General features: G+C 40.8%; 1 protein-coding gene across 1 annotated transcript in view; it reads left to right on the top strand.

The window, feature by feature from the left end:
• CDV3 (CDV3 homolog) overlaps window positions 1–16,384 on the top strand; it is a 30,252-nt gene extending 13,868 nt beyond the window's left edge. The window contains exons 2-5 of the mRNA XM_073630354.1: window positions 3,135–3,214; window positions 6,348–6,484; window positions 6,615–6,777; window positions 11,099–16,384. Coding sequence (XP_073486455.1) covers window positions 3,135–3,214; window positions 6,348–6,484; window positions 6,615–6,777; window positions 11,099–11,225 — 507 coding nt within the window. The 3' untranslated portion in view covers window positions 11,226–16,384. The remainder of the gene's footprint in view (window positions 1–3,134; window positions 3,215–6,347; window positions 6,485–6,614; window positions 6,778–11,098) is intronic.
• Window positions 16,385–18,030: the final 1,646 nt, after the last annotated feature.

Here is an 18,030-nt window from a genome sequence, read left to right as displayed (position 1 = left end):
ACCAAGTATGCCGTAAAGTCCGGTCGTGTGTACGCGGCATTAGCTACTGCCCTCCGCTCTGCTCCTCCAGTGCTCACTAAAGTGCCAGGTTGCAGAGGGAGCCGGTGAAGCTGGTTTTGGATCTGAGCCTTGTGCTTAGCTGGAGTCAGCTGGGTGGATCCCACCAATATTGTTGGGGGTCCCTTCCAGAGCCTGGATCAGGTCTTCCATGTCGTTTGACAGTGGGCAGTAGTCTGCTGTAAGCTAGTTCTGGGTCACTAGTGTGTAAAAGTACCTACATTTCTTTGACCCACAAAAGACATATGGCCAAAAAAGCTTTGGCAATGCTTCTCTTTAAAAATGTAGGACTTTCAGGTAACAGGGTATCAAGATGACCTTCTTTCTCCAGTCGTCTTCCAGGACAGCCTCTGAGACCTTGGGCTCTTCCCTCTGGACAAGAAATGCATACCCCACTTAAGATAAAAGGCGGTCCTTCAGGCCCACACATCAGTATTTGTTTTCTCTGGAAGGATAGGTTGCATTTTATGGAACCTAGAGAACTCTAGGTCTGAGGCTGGCCAGTGGAGCTTCCTTTAAAGTTGTACCTTTTTTGCCTGTCATGATCCCTCCCTGGAGATGTGGAGTGGGGCTGTGAGCCTTTTGCCTTCTACCTCGGGGAGAGGACCGCTGCTGATAAGCGATTCCCCCCTGTGTGACCTGGCCGGCTCAACGTTCCTTGCTGGTGAGAAGAAGCATTCCACGCTGGTTTGCTGAAAGTTGCATAGGCAACAGGAGCCGGCCAAGCGACGTCATGGGCAGGCGCCGGGGGGGGGGCCTCGTGGTTCCAGCCCTATTAAAAGCTGCACAGGCAGCAGGGGAAACGAGTGACTTGAGCAATAAGTGTAACCCAGCAAGGCTGTGCAAATACACTTGGCAGGTAGCATGGACAACCCTGCGAGCACACAGGGCAGGAGAATCAGCAGCTGCTTGCACCAGCTCCTCTGAGGTAAGCTGGGGACTGGATCCCTTTTTGCATTTCCTGGGGATGTTTAACCACTTGCCGCCCGCCATAAAGCAAAATGACGGCGGCAAAGTGGTTGTGTTATCCTGACCGGATGTGATCAGGATAACAAGCCGCCGTACGCCCCCGGGGACTCGCATCACGGTGATCGTTGTTGCGGAGTGTCAGTCTGACACAAACGCCAATCTAGGTAAAGAGTCTGACGGAGAGTCTTTACCACGTGATTAGCCGTGTCCAATCACAGCTGATCACGATGTGAACAGGAAGATCAAATATTCTGAAGATCACCATCTGTTCTTAGTTTATAGTTTTCTCCAAATGGACATCCAAGCCTCTGTGGATTCAGCTTTTGGCTACCATGTTCCTGCAGCAGCACTCGCGTTCTGCCGGTTGCCCGTTGTTGGGTCTGTTGGCAGATTTGTATGGTGCCTTGTTGCCCATCTTTCTAACTAATTGCTTAGGGATGACCCAGGTCTATGAATGTCCTGTATGAATAAAGTGATTGTAAAGGGTAGATTAAAAAAATTCTACTTACACTTACCACCCCCAATCCTCCTCCTGTTGTCCTCCACCGGGTGCTCCTAACTCCTTTACCATTGTAATCCTTTTTCTATTGTAGCATGCCTCTGGGCTCAATCCTGAGCTGCACTGCCTGCATCTGTAGACGCAGACAGCGAGTCTCTGCCCCATTCCCTGCTCACTCGGCACAGGATTTGATTGACGGCAGCAGGAGCAAATGGCTCCTGTTGCTCTCTGCCCTGTGATAAGATAGCCACTCTTAGGCACATCGCTGAATCTGGGTGTAAGTATAAGAGGGCTGGCGGAGGAAACTGCACAGTTTTGTACCTTTAATGCAGAGAATGGTTCACAAAAAAAAAAAATATTCACCTTTTAGCAGGTTAAAAAAAATGTACATTTATTATTTTACTCTGCCGCCTGTGAGGCATCACACCCACAATCGCAATGCCAGGATTCCGCAGACTCAAAGAACATTCTCTTCTCGTACTTCCGATGCAGGTAATTGCAGGAAAAATCAATGGACTAAAAGAGCACCGACCATTAAGAACTACATGCCTGTTGGCCACGGATGCGGATGGTGGTTAATATTTGATCTATTCACAGAACTTTGTGAATGAACGACGTGGCCATGTGGACGGAGCCCCGCGTGACCACACTGTTTGTTTTTAAATTGACAACGGATGTGGGGGGAAGAGCCCTCATCTTCTGCTACAGGGAGGAGGGAGGGATGGCAGGAAAAGAGGCAGTAGCTGGAACATGTAGCTTTTCCACCCTAAATAAGGGTGGAACATGTAACATGTTCCACAGGAGAACTTGTCCTTTTTAAGGTTAAAAAAAACAAAAACTTCTGCCCTTAGAACCACTTTAAGATGAAATGGAATTTACAGGCAAGTTAAAATTTCTATCTTGGAGTACTGCACAAAGACATAGGCCACCTTCTCCTCTGTTTGTACTCTGCATTGCTTGCTTAAAGAAAAAAAAAAAAAAACGGAGGACTCGCAAGGTCTAGAGGGGGGCATGAGGCTGAAGCCATTTCACTGTTATGACATCCGACTGATAGGAGTGAGGTGTTCTTAAACTTCTATATACAGTTGCTATCTTTGATTTGTACCTGGATGCTGGCACCAACAGTTATGCTTCACCTGGGCAGTGTGCGGGCACTTAGAGCTGGACTCTAAATTTGTTTTTACAATAGGTCACTTTGTGGGAGAATTTCTGACTCCCATGGATTCTCCATAGGACAGAAGGAAGGGCTACACTGGTTGCTTGGTTGGTAAGGTTGAATAAAGACCCTGGTCCCTCGTGTAAGGTGTATCGCTTTTTAGAGGCTGCCCCTGTGTAAACCTAGCCCTTATAGCTAGATCAACAGGACAAGATTTTTAGTCTACTGTGGTGTCAGGCAGTTGAAATGTTTTGCTGTAACACAATGCATGTTAACACCCAACATGATGCTGGTGTAGATGGGCCCTTGGGCATGGGGGAATGTAACATGCTGGCATCTTTCCATAACAAGTATTTGTAGTTTGTATTCGCTAGTCCTTTGTAACGATTTTAAATTTCGATACATTGTCAAGCTTGCTGTTGTCCTAATATTTACTGTTTTATTTTTATTTAGGAAGACGATGAGTGGAAAGAAGAATTTGAGCAAAAAGAAGTAGATTACAGTGGACTTAGACTTCACTCACTACAAATAAGGTATTGTGTGAAATAACCATTCATTCATTCTTGTCCTTTCTATTTCTGTGCACATACATACATAACATGGAGTTTGGAAGTTGTGCAACCAGTCTCATTTACTTACACCTTTCTTTGCCCTTAACATTATACGTATAATGCATGGGAACTTGTGGAATGACCAAACGTATTAGGGGAAGGAGGAGACCAGTTGAAATGGTCCACGGGTATTTCAACTGTCAACTGCTTCCTCCAGACCAATGGGTCCGAAAATCCGGGGGCATCACCCATGTGATTCTGGTTTGTAAGATTTCGAGTGCACTTCTAACTTAGCCCCCCCCCCCCTTTCTCTGAGGGGGGAATCGGCAGAAGCCCCATGTGCTCGTTCTTGAGTGTTAGTGCAGTACATTCAAACATGCAAGATGAGGCTTCTCCCTGTTTGTGTTATGAATGCAATCATAGTGAGCTACATCTGATATCAAGGCTGATACTCAGTTTGTCAACACACTGCATCGATGAGGTCATTTAACCATCTGAGGGTCTGACGGTGAGCATGTCAACCTTGAGTGTGATAATTAAACACTATTGATCTCTGTATTTCAAGGTCACTTCTTTTTGCTGGTAGAGGGCTGCACTGACTTTGGACTTGATAAAATGCAGTGGACCAACACCAGCAGATGATATGGCTCCCCAGATCCTCACTGTGGAAACTTCACACTGGACTTCATGCAACTTGGATTCTGTGCCTCTCCACTCTTCCTCCAGACCTTGGGACCTTGTTTTTCAAATGAAATGCAATTTTTTTTTTTCACGCTCTGTAATGATTTGAGGAGCCATGTCATCTGCTGGTGTTGGTCCACTGTGTTTTATCAAGTCCAAAGTCATCGCAGCCCTCTTCCAGGTAAATCCTAGAGCACTTCATGCTTCCCTCTGCTGACCAGCTTTATGGAGATGCTGATTTCATTTTCCAGCAGGACTTGGCACCTGCCTACACTGCATAGAAATAAGTGCAGCGCTAGAAACATATCTCAAAATTAACTGAGACAATGTTGTGAATCTCACAATCAATATTAAGAATTGTGTGAAACCTTGATTAAGTATAGTCAGTGATACTACATAAATATTGAAAAACAAATACAGATTAATGTGAAGTCCATGAGTAGTAGAAACCCAATGTGTAAGCGAGTCCAAAAATTAAATGGATAGAAACCAAATGTTCATAACATCCTCTTGACGTCAAAAGTGAAAACGGCTCGTGAGGAAAGTTTACAAGTAGATAATCCACCACCAATTAGATGAAGGCTTACCAGAATGTTTGAACCCAAAAGGGCATACGCCCGGTGAGTCAAATCTGGCGACCTTTGATAAATGAATCAAATAATCCCACAAGTCTTCAAATGGCTCTCAAGGGTAGTAACCTTCAAGGTAGATGTTCATGGAGCAAGATGGATAGATTCTACCATGCATTCATAGATCATTGGAGAGGAGAACAAAATACCACATAGCGTGATTCCATAAAAATGTATATTTATTAAAGTTAAACTCACATTTGAGAAGATAAACGGCTCTTTTGGTACATGTATAATGGCAGAGCGTATGCCCTTTTGGGTTCAAACATTCACTTTTGACGTCAAGAGGATGTTATGAAAATTTGGTTTTTATTCATTTTATTTTAAGACTCGCTACACATTAGGTTTCCACTACTCATGGATTTCATGTTAATCTGTCTATTTATTTTTCAGTATCGATGTAGTATCACTGTGAATATACTTAATCAAGGTTTCACACAATTCTTAATATTGTTTGTGAGATTCACAACATTGTCTCGGTTCATTTTGAGATTTTTCTAGCGCTGCACTTTTATTTCTATGTTCTATTTGCCGTGCTAGCTGCTGTTGATCGTTTAAAGGGACAACGTGGCATTACACTTCCACCTTCTACCTGCCCGCAGTGCCAAAAGTACCAATATCTGATTTAATGATCATGGTATCGCTATGCCTGATTGGCCTGCAAACTCTCCTGACCTAAACCCCATAGAGAATCTGTGGGGTGTTGTCAAGAGGAAGATGACGCCAGACCCAACAATGCCGATGAGCTGAAGGACTCTTATAACAGCAACCTGGGCTTCCATAACACCTCAGCAGTGCCAAAGGCTGATCGCCTCCATGCCACGCTGCATTGATGCAGTAATTCAAAATGCAAAAGTAGCCTCGACCAAGTATTGTGTGCATACTATACTGTACATGGACATACTTTTCAGTAAGCCAACATTTCTGTGTTAAAATCCAATTGCTTGAAATATATCACTGTGTGTGGTACGCATCTATGTAAAATATGAGTTTCACTTTTTACATGGAATTACTGAAATAAAGTTTTTGATACTCTAATTTTATGAGATGTACCCAAGGTGATTATACAAGCTTCCCTGGTGTCAGGTAGTGGAGAAAAGTTATTTGGGCAAAAGAACATACCCTGTGTTGAGTGTTAAGTGTTGAGAAGTAAGGATGGGCTCAGATGTGTTCGCAGTTCCACATGTCCGAGCCCGCCAGGAAGCTTACACTGCGCATCGCTAATCACAGGCAGTGAGACATTTTCCAATCTGCGGCTACGCAGATTGGGAAATGTTTCACTGCCTGTGGTTAGCGCTGTGCAGTGTAAGCTTCCTGGCAGGCTCGGGCATGTGGAGCTGCGAACATGCCTGAGCCCATTCTTATTGAGAATGCAGACACATTTGGGCCCCTTTCACACTGGCACTTGCCGTGACCTGATCTGCCTGCTCAGCGGGGATCAGCAGAGAAATGACAGGTCCGTGTCCACTCTGCTTATGTTGCTGAAATCGCCGCCGAAATCGAGACTGACATGCGGGAATGAAATGGTGCGAGTTCAGCTGAACTCGCACCATTTCATTCCTGCACTTAGTGTGAACCTAGGCTTAATGTTTGCTTGCATCCCAACCTTCTGTGGGTGGCAGTAATAATCCAATTGTTTAAGCTTTCCTAATATTCTCATGTCCCTCAGTGGACTTCAAGGAAGAATTTAGAGTAGCTACAAAAATCTTAAAACGTGCTTCTTAAAACCTAACATAGGGCGAGCTTAAAGTATGTGAGTTAGTCCAAATCAGAAAAATGTAATTGTGTGCTTACTCTTTCCGCAGCAATGAAAAAGATGATGATGAAAATGAAAAGAAGGAAGAACAAGGGATAGATTGGGAAGAGACAGGTGGCTCCGGCACAGATAAGGCACAAGGGCCTTGGAATAAGACTGCTCCTGCTCAGCCTACTGTAAATTTTGGTGAGACCATGTAAAAAAGAACCATAAATTACATTTTTAGTTTAGTTCCTAAGTATCAAATGTTAAGGTAATTCAGAAAACGCCTTATTACATAAAACTAAATGTTTCTTTTATTTCACAACTTTTCTAGTAACCGAAGTTGCAGAACCTGCACAGACCAGTGGCGGCGTATATAGACCCCCTGCTGCTAGAGCGTCAACTACAACACGGAAACCCCAAGGCCCTCCAGAAATTTATAGCGATTCCCAGTTCCCGTCACTGCAAGCCACTGCCAAGCATATAGAGTCCCGCAGGCAAGTACTTTTAAATGGTTAACATGTTTTTGTGCATTTTTGATGGCACAATTACTTTAAATAGCCTTTCTTGCTTTCTTCCTTAAATATTTATTAAAATACAGTTCCTGTTGCACATTTTTGAATGTTCATGTGGTGTGACATTGCAGTAGTTGGGTTTTTCCTTCTAGTGAAATAGTTGGATTTGTTGGATCACTAATTACTCCTTTTGGTAAAAGAATTGATTTATTTATTTCAGGTACTTCTATCCTATAGCAGCATCAATTTACGTATAGCTTTACACATCTATATTTTACATTCACATCAGTACATAGTAGATTAATTGGATCACTTAATACTCCAGTTCTGATGAAGAAAATTCTCCTAATGTGAAGGCCTCATTCACATGGGGCATACCGATGTTTACCCCACATGGGGATGCATGGGTTTTCATGCATCCCCATGCAGGCATTCACATTGATGTAATTTGGAACACCACGGCTGCAGGGATACAGTCGCTGCTCCCAATAGGACATCTGTGTGGGTGCGTGTCCTCAAACTCGCACTGTCTGCAATCAAAGCCATGCATCCACACAAAAGGCATTGGGAACAGCAACTGTATCCGTACAGCCGCTGCGTCCCAATTGATGTCAGTGGGATTGCCTGCATGGTGATGCATGCAATCTGTGCATTCCCGTTGGGGTAAACGTGTGAATGAGGCCTAATTGATGCTATGGTTTGGAAAGCGATTCCTGTGTTCAGTGAAGGTTTGAATACACAAGGTTCTTGCACCTGTGGCTTACTTTGGGAGTGAAACTTGGTTAATGGGAATCCAGTGAACCGCAATACACATTGGGTTCAACAGCTTGTTAGTACTTTTAACTGAAGCATTAGCATTAATGGAAACCTGTGTTGAGAGAAACTTGGAGCCTATCATTGCTGGTCCCTCCTTCTAAAAGCGCTAGTCCATGGTGACCACCTTGCTTCAATACCATAAAAAGTCAGAGGCCCAGAAGAGGCATGTATGTCTGTCAAGACAGGTTTGTTTTAAAATGGATATGTGTAAACTAATGAAGGTTTGCTGATAAAGTGGGCATGCAAGCTCGTATTTAATTTCTCCTCTAGATCCCACATTGGCAAATTGCTTATCTTAACATTTTACAATAAAGTTTTATTGCAGAACTTTAAAACACTGTCACTTTACAAAAGTATTTCCTTAAAGCATTTCCCTATAATAGAAGTAGTAATATGCTTCTCCCTTCAGTGGTCAGTGTCTCCCATCTTCTCCTGGTTGAAGTTTTATAGCCTTTGTCTTCAGCATTAGTGTCCCCCTTATGCACACTAAGGTTCCATCTAATGATGTTGACTTCACTGCTGTATAAATCAACTGACAACTGCTCCACAACCTGTAGTACTCTCACTGAATAAATTACAGCAGCTACCAAGAATTTGTGCTTTAATTACTAGCCTTAAAAAATCATATTAGGCAGTGCTACATCCACAAACTCTTGTGTTTTTACAATCCAAAAATATACCCAGGTAAATGTATCCACAAAGTGCAAATAAATATAAAGTACAATACATTTCTCTAAATAAATCTCTTAAAGCCCAAAGTGTTAAAATATAAGTCTGTGTGGCTTTTGTTCTCTGAAAAAAAGTGCAACAAAAAACAATTTGTGTTCTTAGATGTGCAAAAAAACCTAATTGCTCCCATTTTAAGTGCAAATGCATGAATTCAAAAAGTGAATAAAATTCTAAAAACATGAGCTCTGGCGTATATAACCTCTATCACAAAGGATGTCCCTATAGCATTGGCAAACAACAATATATGCATGACATTTTCTGACTCAAAGTTGTTGCTCATAAGAACCCCAACGCGATTCCATTATGCTAGTTCAAATCTTCCTCAAGGGGATGGGGACATCTTTGACAAAGAGGTTGTTTGTAGCCAGAGCACACAAAAAAACAGCCCAGCAGGGGGACACACCGGGGCCCAATCGAGCCTATGAGAAATCACATCAGGGTGAAAGGGAGATGGAAGGAACCTACAAATCCACTATGCGGTTCTTTCCAAAGAGGGGTACCTTAGAATATAGTAAAATACACATGAGGCTTGCATCTGGATTCAATAATCGACTGGATGTCAAATTCTACGTATTTTGTAGTTGGAATTCCCCTATGTGCACACAAATATTGGGTTCTCAGATGTGGCCAGTTCGAGAATTTCATGTATATTGTAGCAGTGTTCCATTAGGAGGCATGGTAATAAAGGCAAGCCACTGAATTGCAAAAGATCCTCACACAGAATGATGTGGTGTGTCAGCTCTTACAGAACCCATATTTATGTGCACACGGGGGAATTGTATTCACTTTTTGAATTTCATATAAATGAAAATACTTTTATATATTCATTTGGCTAATTTTAAATCTCTTGTTTCTTGCTGCCAAGTCCTTGGGAGCACTTTTTTTTTTTTTTTTTTTTTTTTTGTTCTTTTAAATATTTTGGGGCGAGGTATCCCCTTCCCCTTTTTTTTTTTTTTTTTTTTTTTCACCCATGTGGATGGGTTCCTTTTTTACTAGTTCATATTTTTTTTTAATTTCAAATAACCTTTTATGGCTTTATGCGATGCGCTTTCTAATGTTGCTTTATCCTGCATAATCCTGTCGACGGTTTGGAGCAACTTGCTCCTGCTGTGACCATACACAGCAGGAGCCCAGTGGCGGGTACCGCAGACTGTCCGCCCGGCACCTGACGATGGTTTGTTTATTAGAGGCAGACCACCGATCTGTCAGTAGGGAGGTCTATGGATCCTGTTTTTCTGCAAAGCAGGGACATGGCTCCATGCCTTCTCCTAGTAAAAGCACCTCCCACATAGTGCACAAACGCTGGCTAGGCACACATTCAACAATTTGATCACCCTTAATAACCCCTTCCCAGCCAGTGTCATTAGTACAGTGACTGGCATATTTCTTTTAGCACTGATCACTGTAAAATCACTGGTCCCCAAAAAGACAGTGTCCAAATTTTCTACCACAAAATATTGCAGTCTTGCTATAAGTCGCTGATCACTGCCATTTCTAGTAAATTTAAAAAAAAAAAACAGAATCCAATAGTTTGTAGATGCTACAACTTATGTGCAAACCAATCAATATATGCTCATTGGGAATTTTTTTTTTTTTTTTTTTTTTTTTTTACCAAAAACATGTAGCAGAATACATTTTGGCATACATTTTTTATTGGATATGTTCTATAGCAGAAAGAGGAAAAGAAAATTTTGAAAAGGGGTGAATCTTCCAGAGGTGAAGTGGTCAAAAGCGTTTGAAGACCTTTTTTTGTGTAAAAGGTCCTTTTTTGTTTCTGGAGTCATTTCAACTTATTGCATTTGATCATTGGTGGCACTTTTTTCATGTGAAGCACTTGGTATTCGTGAAGAGGACACAAATGAACTGACTGAAGAATATTTCTTTTGGAGAATACTACTTTATTTGCACTTAAAATTAAGCACTTTTTAGAGTGTTAGGTTATTTTAACATTTCAGACTTTATTAAGAGATTTATTTAGAGAAATTTGATGTACTTTACATTTTAATATTTGCACTTTGTGGATACCATTAAGTTTACCTGGGTATACTTTTGAAATGTAAAACCACGAGTGTGTGTGGATGTAGTATTGCCAAATTTGAGTATTTGTTTGACTTCACTGCTGTGTCTTATAGTGAAGTGGCAAATATATTCTGGATAAATCTGCATACGGCTATGCTTTTCTAGCACACTTTGCATAAAAAAACAGTGATTTTTAGTTCACATTCATGGCAATACATGTTTAAGCTGGCCAACTACATCAAAATAATCCCTCTGGCCAATTCTTTTCTGCAAACTGCAGTAGATATAGTGCCAATATGGATCAAATAGACACAAGTTGTAGGAGAGCTACAGGTGCAGGTCTGATCATTGAACTTGCACTATGCAATAGAAATAAGATATACCTGTGCTCAAATTCCAAATAGTTTATACATTTATTTAATCCAGCGGGGTGTGACCACATGTTAATAAAAATTTTAGATGAGCACACTGCTAAACACCTTTTCTAGTAAATAGTGAAGCACTGAAATAGTGAAGTGTCAAATGCTGAAAACTCTGATGGAGGCTGTAGAACTTCAACAGGGTAAAAATTAGGAGTCACGGTCCACTGGAAAGGTATGAACTTTTTTTTTTTTTTTTCTCCTTTTATTAGATTGAATTGAGTGGGGGTAAAGACCTTGTCAATTTTTAATGTTCTATATCCTGTATTGTTTTGTCAAAATGCATTGTTAAATCCTGATTTCATTTGTTTTCAAAACAGAGATAAAGAGATGGAGAAGACTTTTGAAATAGTGAAGCATAAAAACCGTGCAAGGGAAGAGGCAGCAAAGAACCCAGCTCTCCGCCTTCAGTTAGACAACCAGTATGCTGTTCTAGGTGAACAGTAAAGCCCCCAAAAAACATTCTGCATAAGATCTTTGATAATTTGCCCACTAAGGTAAACAAACTACAGCTCTTGGACCGAGATCATCTGAACTGTCTGATCTTCAGCGCAACCCAATGGATGATGCAAATGACTGAATCTAACAATGTTCAAAAAATATCGCATTACTCTTGCAATGCTACGCATTATTCCCTGCTTCCTTGTTATGGGAACAAGTGTCTTGTGAGACACTACCTGTTGAACAAGAATTCCCGGTGTTCACACACAACACATCTATCAAGAGAATGGAATGGCAGCATTCAGTGGTTATTAAAATCTGTTATGCTGGGCCTGCACAAGGTTGACTACCTCAGTTTTGCTATGCTCATAGCGGATACCACAAGGATTGCTGTCTTGCATAAAGCAGAAATTGTATGTTTCAAATAGCTGTGTTTTGACAAGAAATGGAGAGGTTACTGTACCCCCTCTCCTCCTTTTTTTTGTTTTGGCACAGCTATTAAAACAAGACATCACCTTTTTACATTTGTCTGCTTTGTGTCAATCATTTAAGTGACCTTACAGGGAGTTGGTCAGGACCCTATTGTCTTTTTATTACTTAAGATGGGTAATTGACACAGGTCTATATAGAATCTAGTGCAAAGCTGTAGTTTGTTACCTTTTTATAGAGGGTTTTAAAGCCTGGAAACAAGAACATTTAAAAAAAAAAAAAATGCGATAGCAATGCCATAAATGGTGCTTCCCTGTTATACCATTCTCACAAAACAGGCCTTTAGAAGAAAGGTAGTTGAATAGTTTTGTAAATGTATCCAGCACTGAGACTTGTGGCATAACAGAGAAGCACTCTAATCGTGTTACTCCTTCATTCTGCAATATTTTGATCTTTTGCTAAGCTGAGAATAGGCAGTCTGCAATACCTGTTCCCCCATGCTCCCCAAAAGTGCTATCAGATGATGATGGTATCCCCACTAGTTTGTGGGTAAATGGTGGATTTGCTGAGCGCTTGATTCATCATGCACATTGAGAAAGATTGGTCAAATTTGTTTTTTATATAGGGTGAAAGTGGCAATCGCAACTATTATACAAGTTTCCCCGTTTGACATTCACAACTATATGCAAAAGTTCCAGCTTTGACTGAAGCTAACGCTCACAATTTTTATGTATGGCTTTATGAGTTGGTCAGAAACAGGTGGTTAAATTGATCTCCCCTTGGTTTTAGCGGTGATTTGATTTGGCAAACCTGTAATGAAAAATTGTTAGTGGCTTTGTTCTGTCACTTGAATGGGGCCTGTCAAGCTTCTAGTAGCAGGACTTTGTTCCTTTCTGTGTGGCCGACCTTTCAAAGTAAACATGCCCTTACGAAGTATGTGAATTTTATATATTTGGCTCTGAAAATTGGTTTCTGCCAGTGCTGGGAGGCTTGGGTATTTTCATGTTGGGTTATTTTTTCATAACAGCAGATTTACATTAAGAACCGCTTTTATGTCACAATTTTTGCAATGTATAGCTAAACTACAGATTACTTGCTTGGGACAAAACATTCCCCTATCTGGTGGACTACTCATAAACACTCCCTTGCTCCTTTAGGCTGGGTTCACATATGAACACGCAGCGGCTCACAGCAGGAGTCTGGTGCATAATCGTTCAGTTTCAGATCTGATTTCAGCCTGAAATGGACCAAAAGACGCACAGCGTTCCGGTGCAAATTGCACCAGAGCTGTTGCGGAGATATGTGAACCGGCTCCATAGAGAGCCAATCACAATTTCCTGCTATTGCAAACTGGATGTGGCCAACCTGTATCCAATTCGCACTAGTGTTAACCCAGCCTTAATCTACAAAAGTCACTTCAAGAACAGTCCTTTTTGATACAGTTTTTAACATTCCAGTAAAATGGAAGTTCTAGGGGGCAGAACTAGTATTCCACCGCCTGGCTGAAAATGCTACACCTGTACTGACTCAGCACCATGTTGATTTATTTGCCAAATAAACTGAAGTTTAGCCTAACATTTGCACAAGTTTAAATGTTATGTTTTCTAGTAATATTTACAATCTGTTTTGGGGGAGGGGGAAAATACTTATCCTTCCGTTTTGTAGTTACAGAGCACTCTGACGTTAAAGTGGAACTTTAATCAGAAAATTAAGTCCTGCTAGATCACTTCAGGCTGGCCCCTTTTGTAGGAATAGCCATGTAAAACATTAAAAAGAAGTGACTATACAGTTTATAATCCAGTAATGCACTGTCACCCAGCTCTGCACATGCTCAGTTGGTCTCCATTTTTAGGCACTGCTGAGTTTGTAGAGGCCGATCTGCTGACAGCCTAAAAGCGGAATTAAACCCTCCTATTTTTTACAGCCATGAAAGCGTCTTTTGTTTGATCTGCAACTGCCATGATGCAGCATGTGAGATCAGTTATGACACCAGCCATTTGATGGTTTGACAGTTTGGTTGAGGACACAAGCAAATGTGACAGCAATCCCAACATTCCAGGAATGCAACTGTTTTTTGAAACCATTACATTAAATCGATGGGTTTAGTTCTGCTTTATGATTTCCTGCTGTTCAGGGGCTCTGGACTTTAACAAAATGGCAGCCTCCAGCAGAAGAAACAGGAGCAATGCTAAGAGCACACACTGATTTTTGGTAGCATAATTAAGGTGGAATGTATGTTCCTTGCTAAAGTTATGAGAGAAGTTCCACTTTAATATTTAAACGGTGACGACCTGATGGTCCCAGTTTGCATAAATATTGTGACAAGCAAGTTGGTTGCATTACTCTGCGGGATCATCAAAAGTGTTATTCATTTTCTGCATTGCTAAAAAATGGACTGCAAGGGATTTCTCTGGGCAGCACTGAAGGGGCACATTTAAAGATACTGCAAGTAGTATGTGCCGACAGTTTATGCTGCCAGTTAGACTGTCGCCTGACCTCACTTTTTAAATGAAAACCGTGCCACAGAGGATATGAGCTTGCATGTATCCCCACTTTTTTCTGAAGTTTGTTTTCTTCAGGTTGTGACCTGTGTAATGTCAGTTAGAAAATGACCACTTCCAGGAAGAGTCAGTGTGTCTGTGCCCCAACTCTCTTCTCATTTTGCCAGCAGGAGCCTGCACAGCTAACGTTTGGATTCAAGCAAGATCAATGATTTTAGTGCACCCATAAAGTATTAAACAGAAGTGCCAGTTGGAGTAGAGTCCTTGATGCACAAAAATGTAAACAAAACAGGAGCTGGTTGCACAGAGTGGAGAAGATGTCTCTCTGGGGATTATTCAGTGCTCTTGCTGTATGTGAGCTCCTACAGTCAGCATCTCTGCCTAGTCTTAGGATAAATTAGGCTGTTCAGTAAAACTAGCCATACACAAAGCAAATCTGTCTGGTTCCTGATTAAATTTACTTAGTTGGTGGCCTTGTTGGCTGCCTCCCGCCCTCTATCCCTAGATTGAAAGAGCCAGATGGAAATTGTCAGGCAAACAGTGGTTGCGTCCAGTCAGAAGTAGTCATTGTGTGGGTATTTTGAGTTGGTTGTGTCGGCGCTCAGAATACAATAGCCGCAGAGGAAGATTCATCATGCTACAGGGTATAGTGTGGATGGAAGACTTAAATTTATTTGTTTAGCCCATGGCCAACTTAAGCATCAACTGTAAATAAAATGATAGCAGGGGAATACTACAAAGCATTGTTTGTGTTCCAGCTGAGAGTCTGCATGGAACAGCTAACAACCCCTCAGAAATGACGAAGCTCAGCAATAGTCTCAGGCTTATTCACTATCAATTACAGGGAGAATTCATGCAGAAAAACGGGTAATGTGACAAATCTTATCAGAAGGTTGTTGCTGATATTGATGGTATGGGGACAGAATCTGTTAAAATAGTGCTACTGGGTCTTCAGCATTTCCCTCCTATAGATTTGCTTGAGTAAATATTCCTATGTAGTTTTGCAAAAATGAGAGCATTGACTTGTTTGCTTTAGATGGATATGGATCTAAAGCTGGCATACACTGTCTAAAAATTCAGCCAGTTCAGGAGGGACTGGCTGAAATTTGATTAGTGTTTGGCCATCCCCGCTTGACAGAAGCTGCATCTGTCAAAGAGAAATGCTTGAAAATGTTGCTCGAATGGTGCTGGCAACTGCAGATCGGTGTTTGACAGCACTTGGAGCTGCTGTCACATACAATATCCCACAAAGGGGAGATTCCTCCACCCACCTTGTTTATGTGAGTGGAAGAATCTGTTAACAAGGCTAACAGTGTAAGGCCAGCTTAACACTTGGTAATGTCTTCATGTATCTGTTAATGTTACAAATGACTGGGCTGGATATATAACCTTCTTTTGAAGAGGTTGCTTTATTGGACAGCCGTAACTGCTACATTGAATGCCAAGATATTAACCATACACTTGTGTTTTCAGCATACTGAATTTCATTTGGTGTGCATGCTGATGTTTGTTGCTCTATGAAAAGAATTATGAAGTATCTGGTCGGTGGATGGCGATTTAAAATACTGATTTGGCATATTACGCCCATGTCTGATAATAGAATGGCTTTTACTTTGCTTTGATTTGTTTAAAGAAATTCTGAGCAAGGTCTGCATATAGGTTTAAGCTTTTTAGAAAAGTCAAATGGGTCAGTTTTTGTTTTTTTGTTTTTTTGTTTTTTTTTTTTTAGACTGCTTTTTCCACTTCAAATATCAAAAATTAAGTCTTGCCATTTGAAAGTTGGCATTTTTATTATCCACTGAAACTCGTATATATTTTTTTCTGAATGTTTTAGATTTTTTTTTTTTTTTTTCTTGTGCTTCGAGTACAGTACAAGGAGGGTATTTCACAGCCTACACAGTCTAAATCTTTGCCAACAAACAGGTCTTTATTGCAGATATCTAATTTATAAAAAAAACAAAGGATGAAATTATTTATGTGGAATGTGTGGTAGGTAGACTGCAATAGTTTATTCTTCATATGGCAAATTTAGACTTGGCTTTTTTTAACCAGTTCTGGTCCCATATATTTTTTGTTTTTTTGTTTTTTTTTTTTTTAGAGACGATGTTGCAGAACATGTGAATCTCTGGGTTTTTATCATGCTGTGTGATGGGTAGTTGAACTGTCCATTAAAGGTGTCTCAGATGTGGACTGGACAAAAAAAAATCTGTGACATTAATAAAATTAAAATCTCAACTCTGTATGAGTATTTATTTTGCCCAATGTTTATTGTAGTATATCTGCATGATGGTTTAGTTTTATATTGGTCATCTTTCTGTGCTGCTTATTATGCAGCTTGGCACATTGTGATCCAGTTCCCTGCATGTTGATCTGACTTTGGAAACCATGATGCACCTGGATGATCACGCACCCTATAGTTGGGATTTATACATTTTAAACTTACACGAGGGAGACAATAGGAAGGGAAATTCACTCCTGTAAGAGTTATTGGAAAAAGGTACCTCCACTGATGCTTTATCACCAAATATTGTCTCCATTACAACCAAAAATTTTCAAAATCCCATTGTCATTGGGACAGAAAGTGAGGTGAAATCTTCTGAACAGGGGCACAGACAGCAAAACAAATGTTAGTGGTGTTAACCCTTCCCTATGTTATCCAAAAAGCTTAATAGTTTTTGTGACTGGAGCTACACTTAAAAAATGTACCTGTCCCGACTTACAAAAATATTCAACTTAAGAACAAACCTACAGACCCTGTTTTGTTTGTAGCCTGGGGACTGCCTGTGTGTTATCTAATGCTTACTAAATTGGAAACCAAGGTTAAATTATATTACAAAGATCCATTTGTGCTTTCTAGTGTTTGGAAGGCCATGCATCCCTTTTTTCCTTATCTAATGAAGGACCTAGGAATTCACCCTTCTGGTTTATTCTGGGCAAAAAATGGCAAAAACAAAGCCTGTAGGCCAACCTTTATCCTAGGAGGTTACTCACCGTTCCCGCTCTTCCTTTTTTATTTGTATTTTTTTTTTTTTTTTTTTGCATTGGGAAAAGGTTATTTTTACGTACCCTATTTTTTTCTTCATTTACATAATTGTACAGGACACAGGTAATTTATACATATGCCATGGTTTATAGGCTCATACATTCAGGTGATTGGACACTGGCAAGTTTTTGAGGACACGCTACCACTATAGCTCTACCGTACTGTTGAGTCCTCGGCTGTTTTTTTTTTTTTTTTTTTTTTTTTGTGTGTTTTTTTTTTTTTTTTTTTTTTTTTTTTTTTTGCTGGGGGTCTGTAGGTGATGGACCTCTTATTTCCTAAATAGCCAGATAGATATAGATAAAATTTCCCTAAGGAATTTTTGGATCTCACGGTCTACGGAAGCAGTGCTTGAGTCAGTGCAACCTCTGTAAAACCTTGGGAGTTGTACCCAGACCCTATGATCTGTAATGTTACTCCAGGCATGGGATGCTTGGTCCTATACAATTTCAGGACCTTGGTTCATCACAATGGAACCCAGTCCATGAAGACCCCTCTTGGGGGTATTCCCAATATGAGGAGTGAAGCCTGGACTTTATATATAGTCCAGCATCCTAAACGGGTATTACAGGGTCCCCCTGTATGTTTGGCCCGTTACGGTGTAAAACAGGGCTGCATTTGGAATGTATTCACCTTACTGATAAAAATTTGGCACTAAAATTCATCCACTCAGTCTCGAGCGGATGACCAGGTGCATTCCACAAATCCATGAGAATTTTGTTAAAGGATGGTCTAAACCTGGGTTACAAATTACTCTTTACATACAAGCTTACACTTTACTCCTCACCCTATTCTGTGAGTACCCCACAGGCTAATGCCTTCACTAGTAGTTATGGTGGAG

Source organism: Aquarana catesbeiana, linkage group LG05, assembly GCF_042186555.1.
Source record: "Aquarana catesbeiana isolate 2022-GZ linkage group LG05, ASM4218655v1, whole genome shotgun sequence".
Classification (NCBI taxonomy): Eukaryota; Metazoa; Chordata; class Amphibia; order Anura; family Ranidae; genus Aquarana; species Aquarana catesbeiana.
The sequence above is the reverse complement of the archived record's forward strand: the minus strand, read 5'-3'. Positions and strand labels throughout refer to the sequence as shown.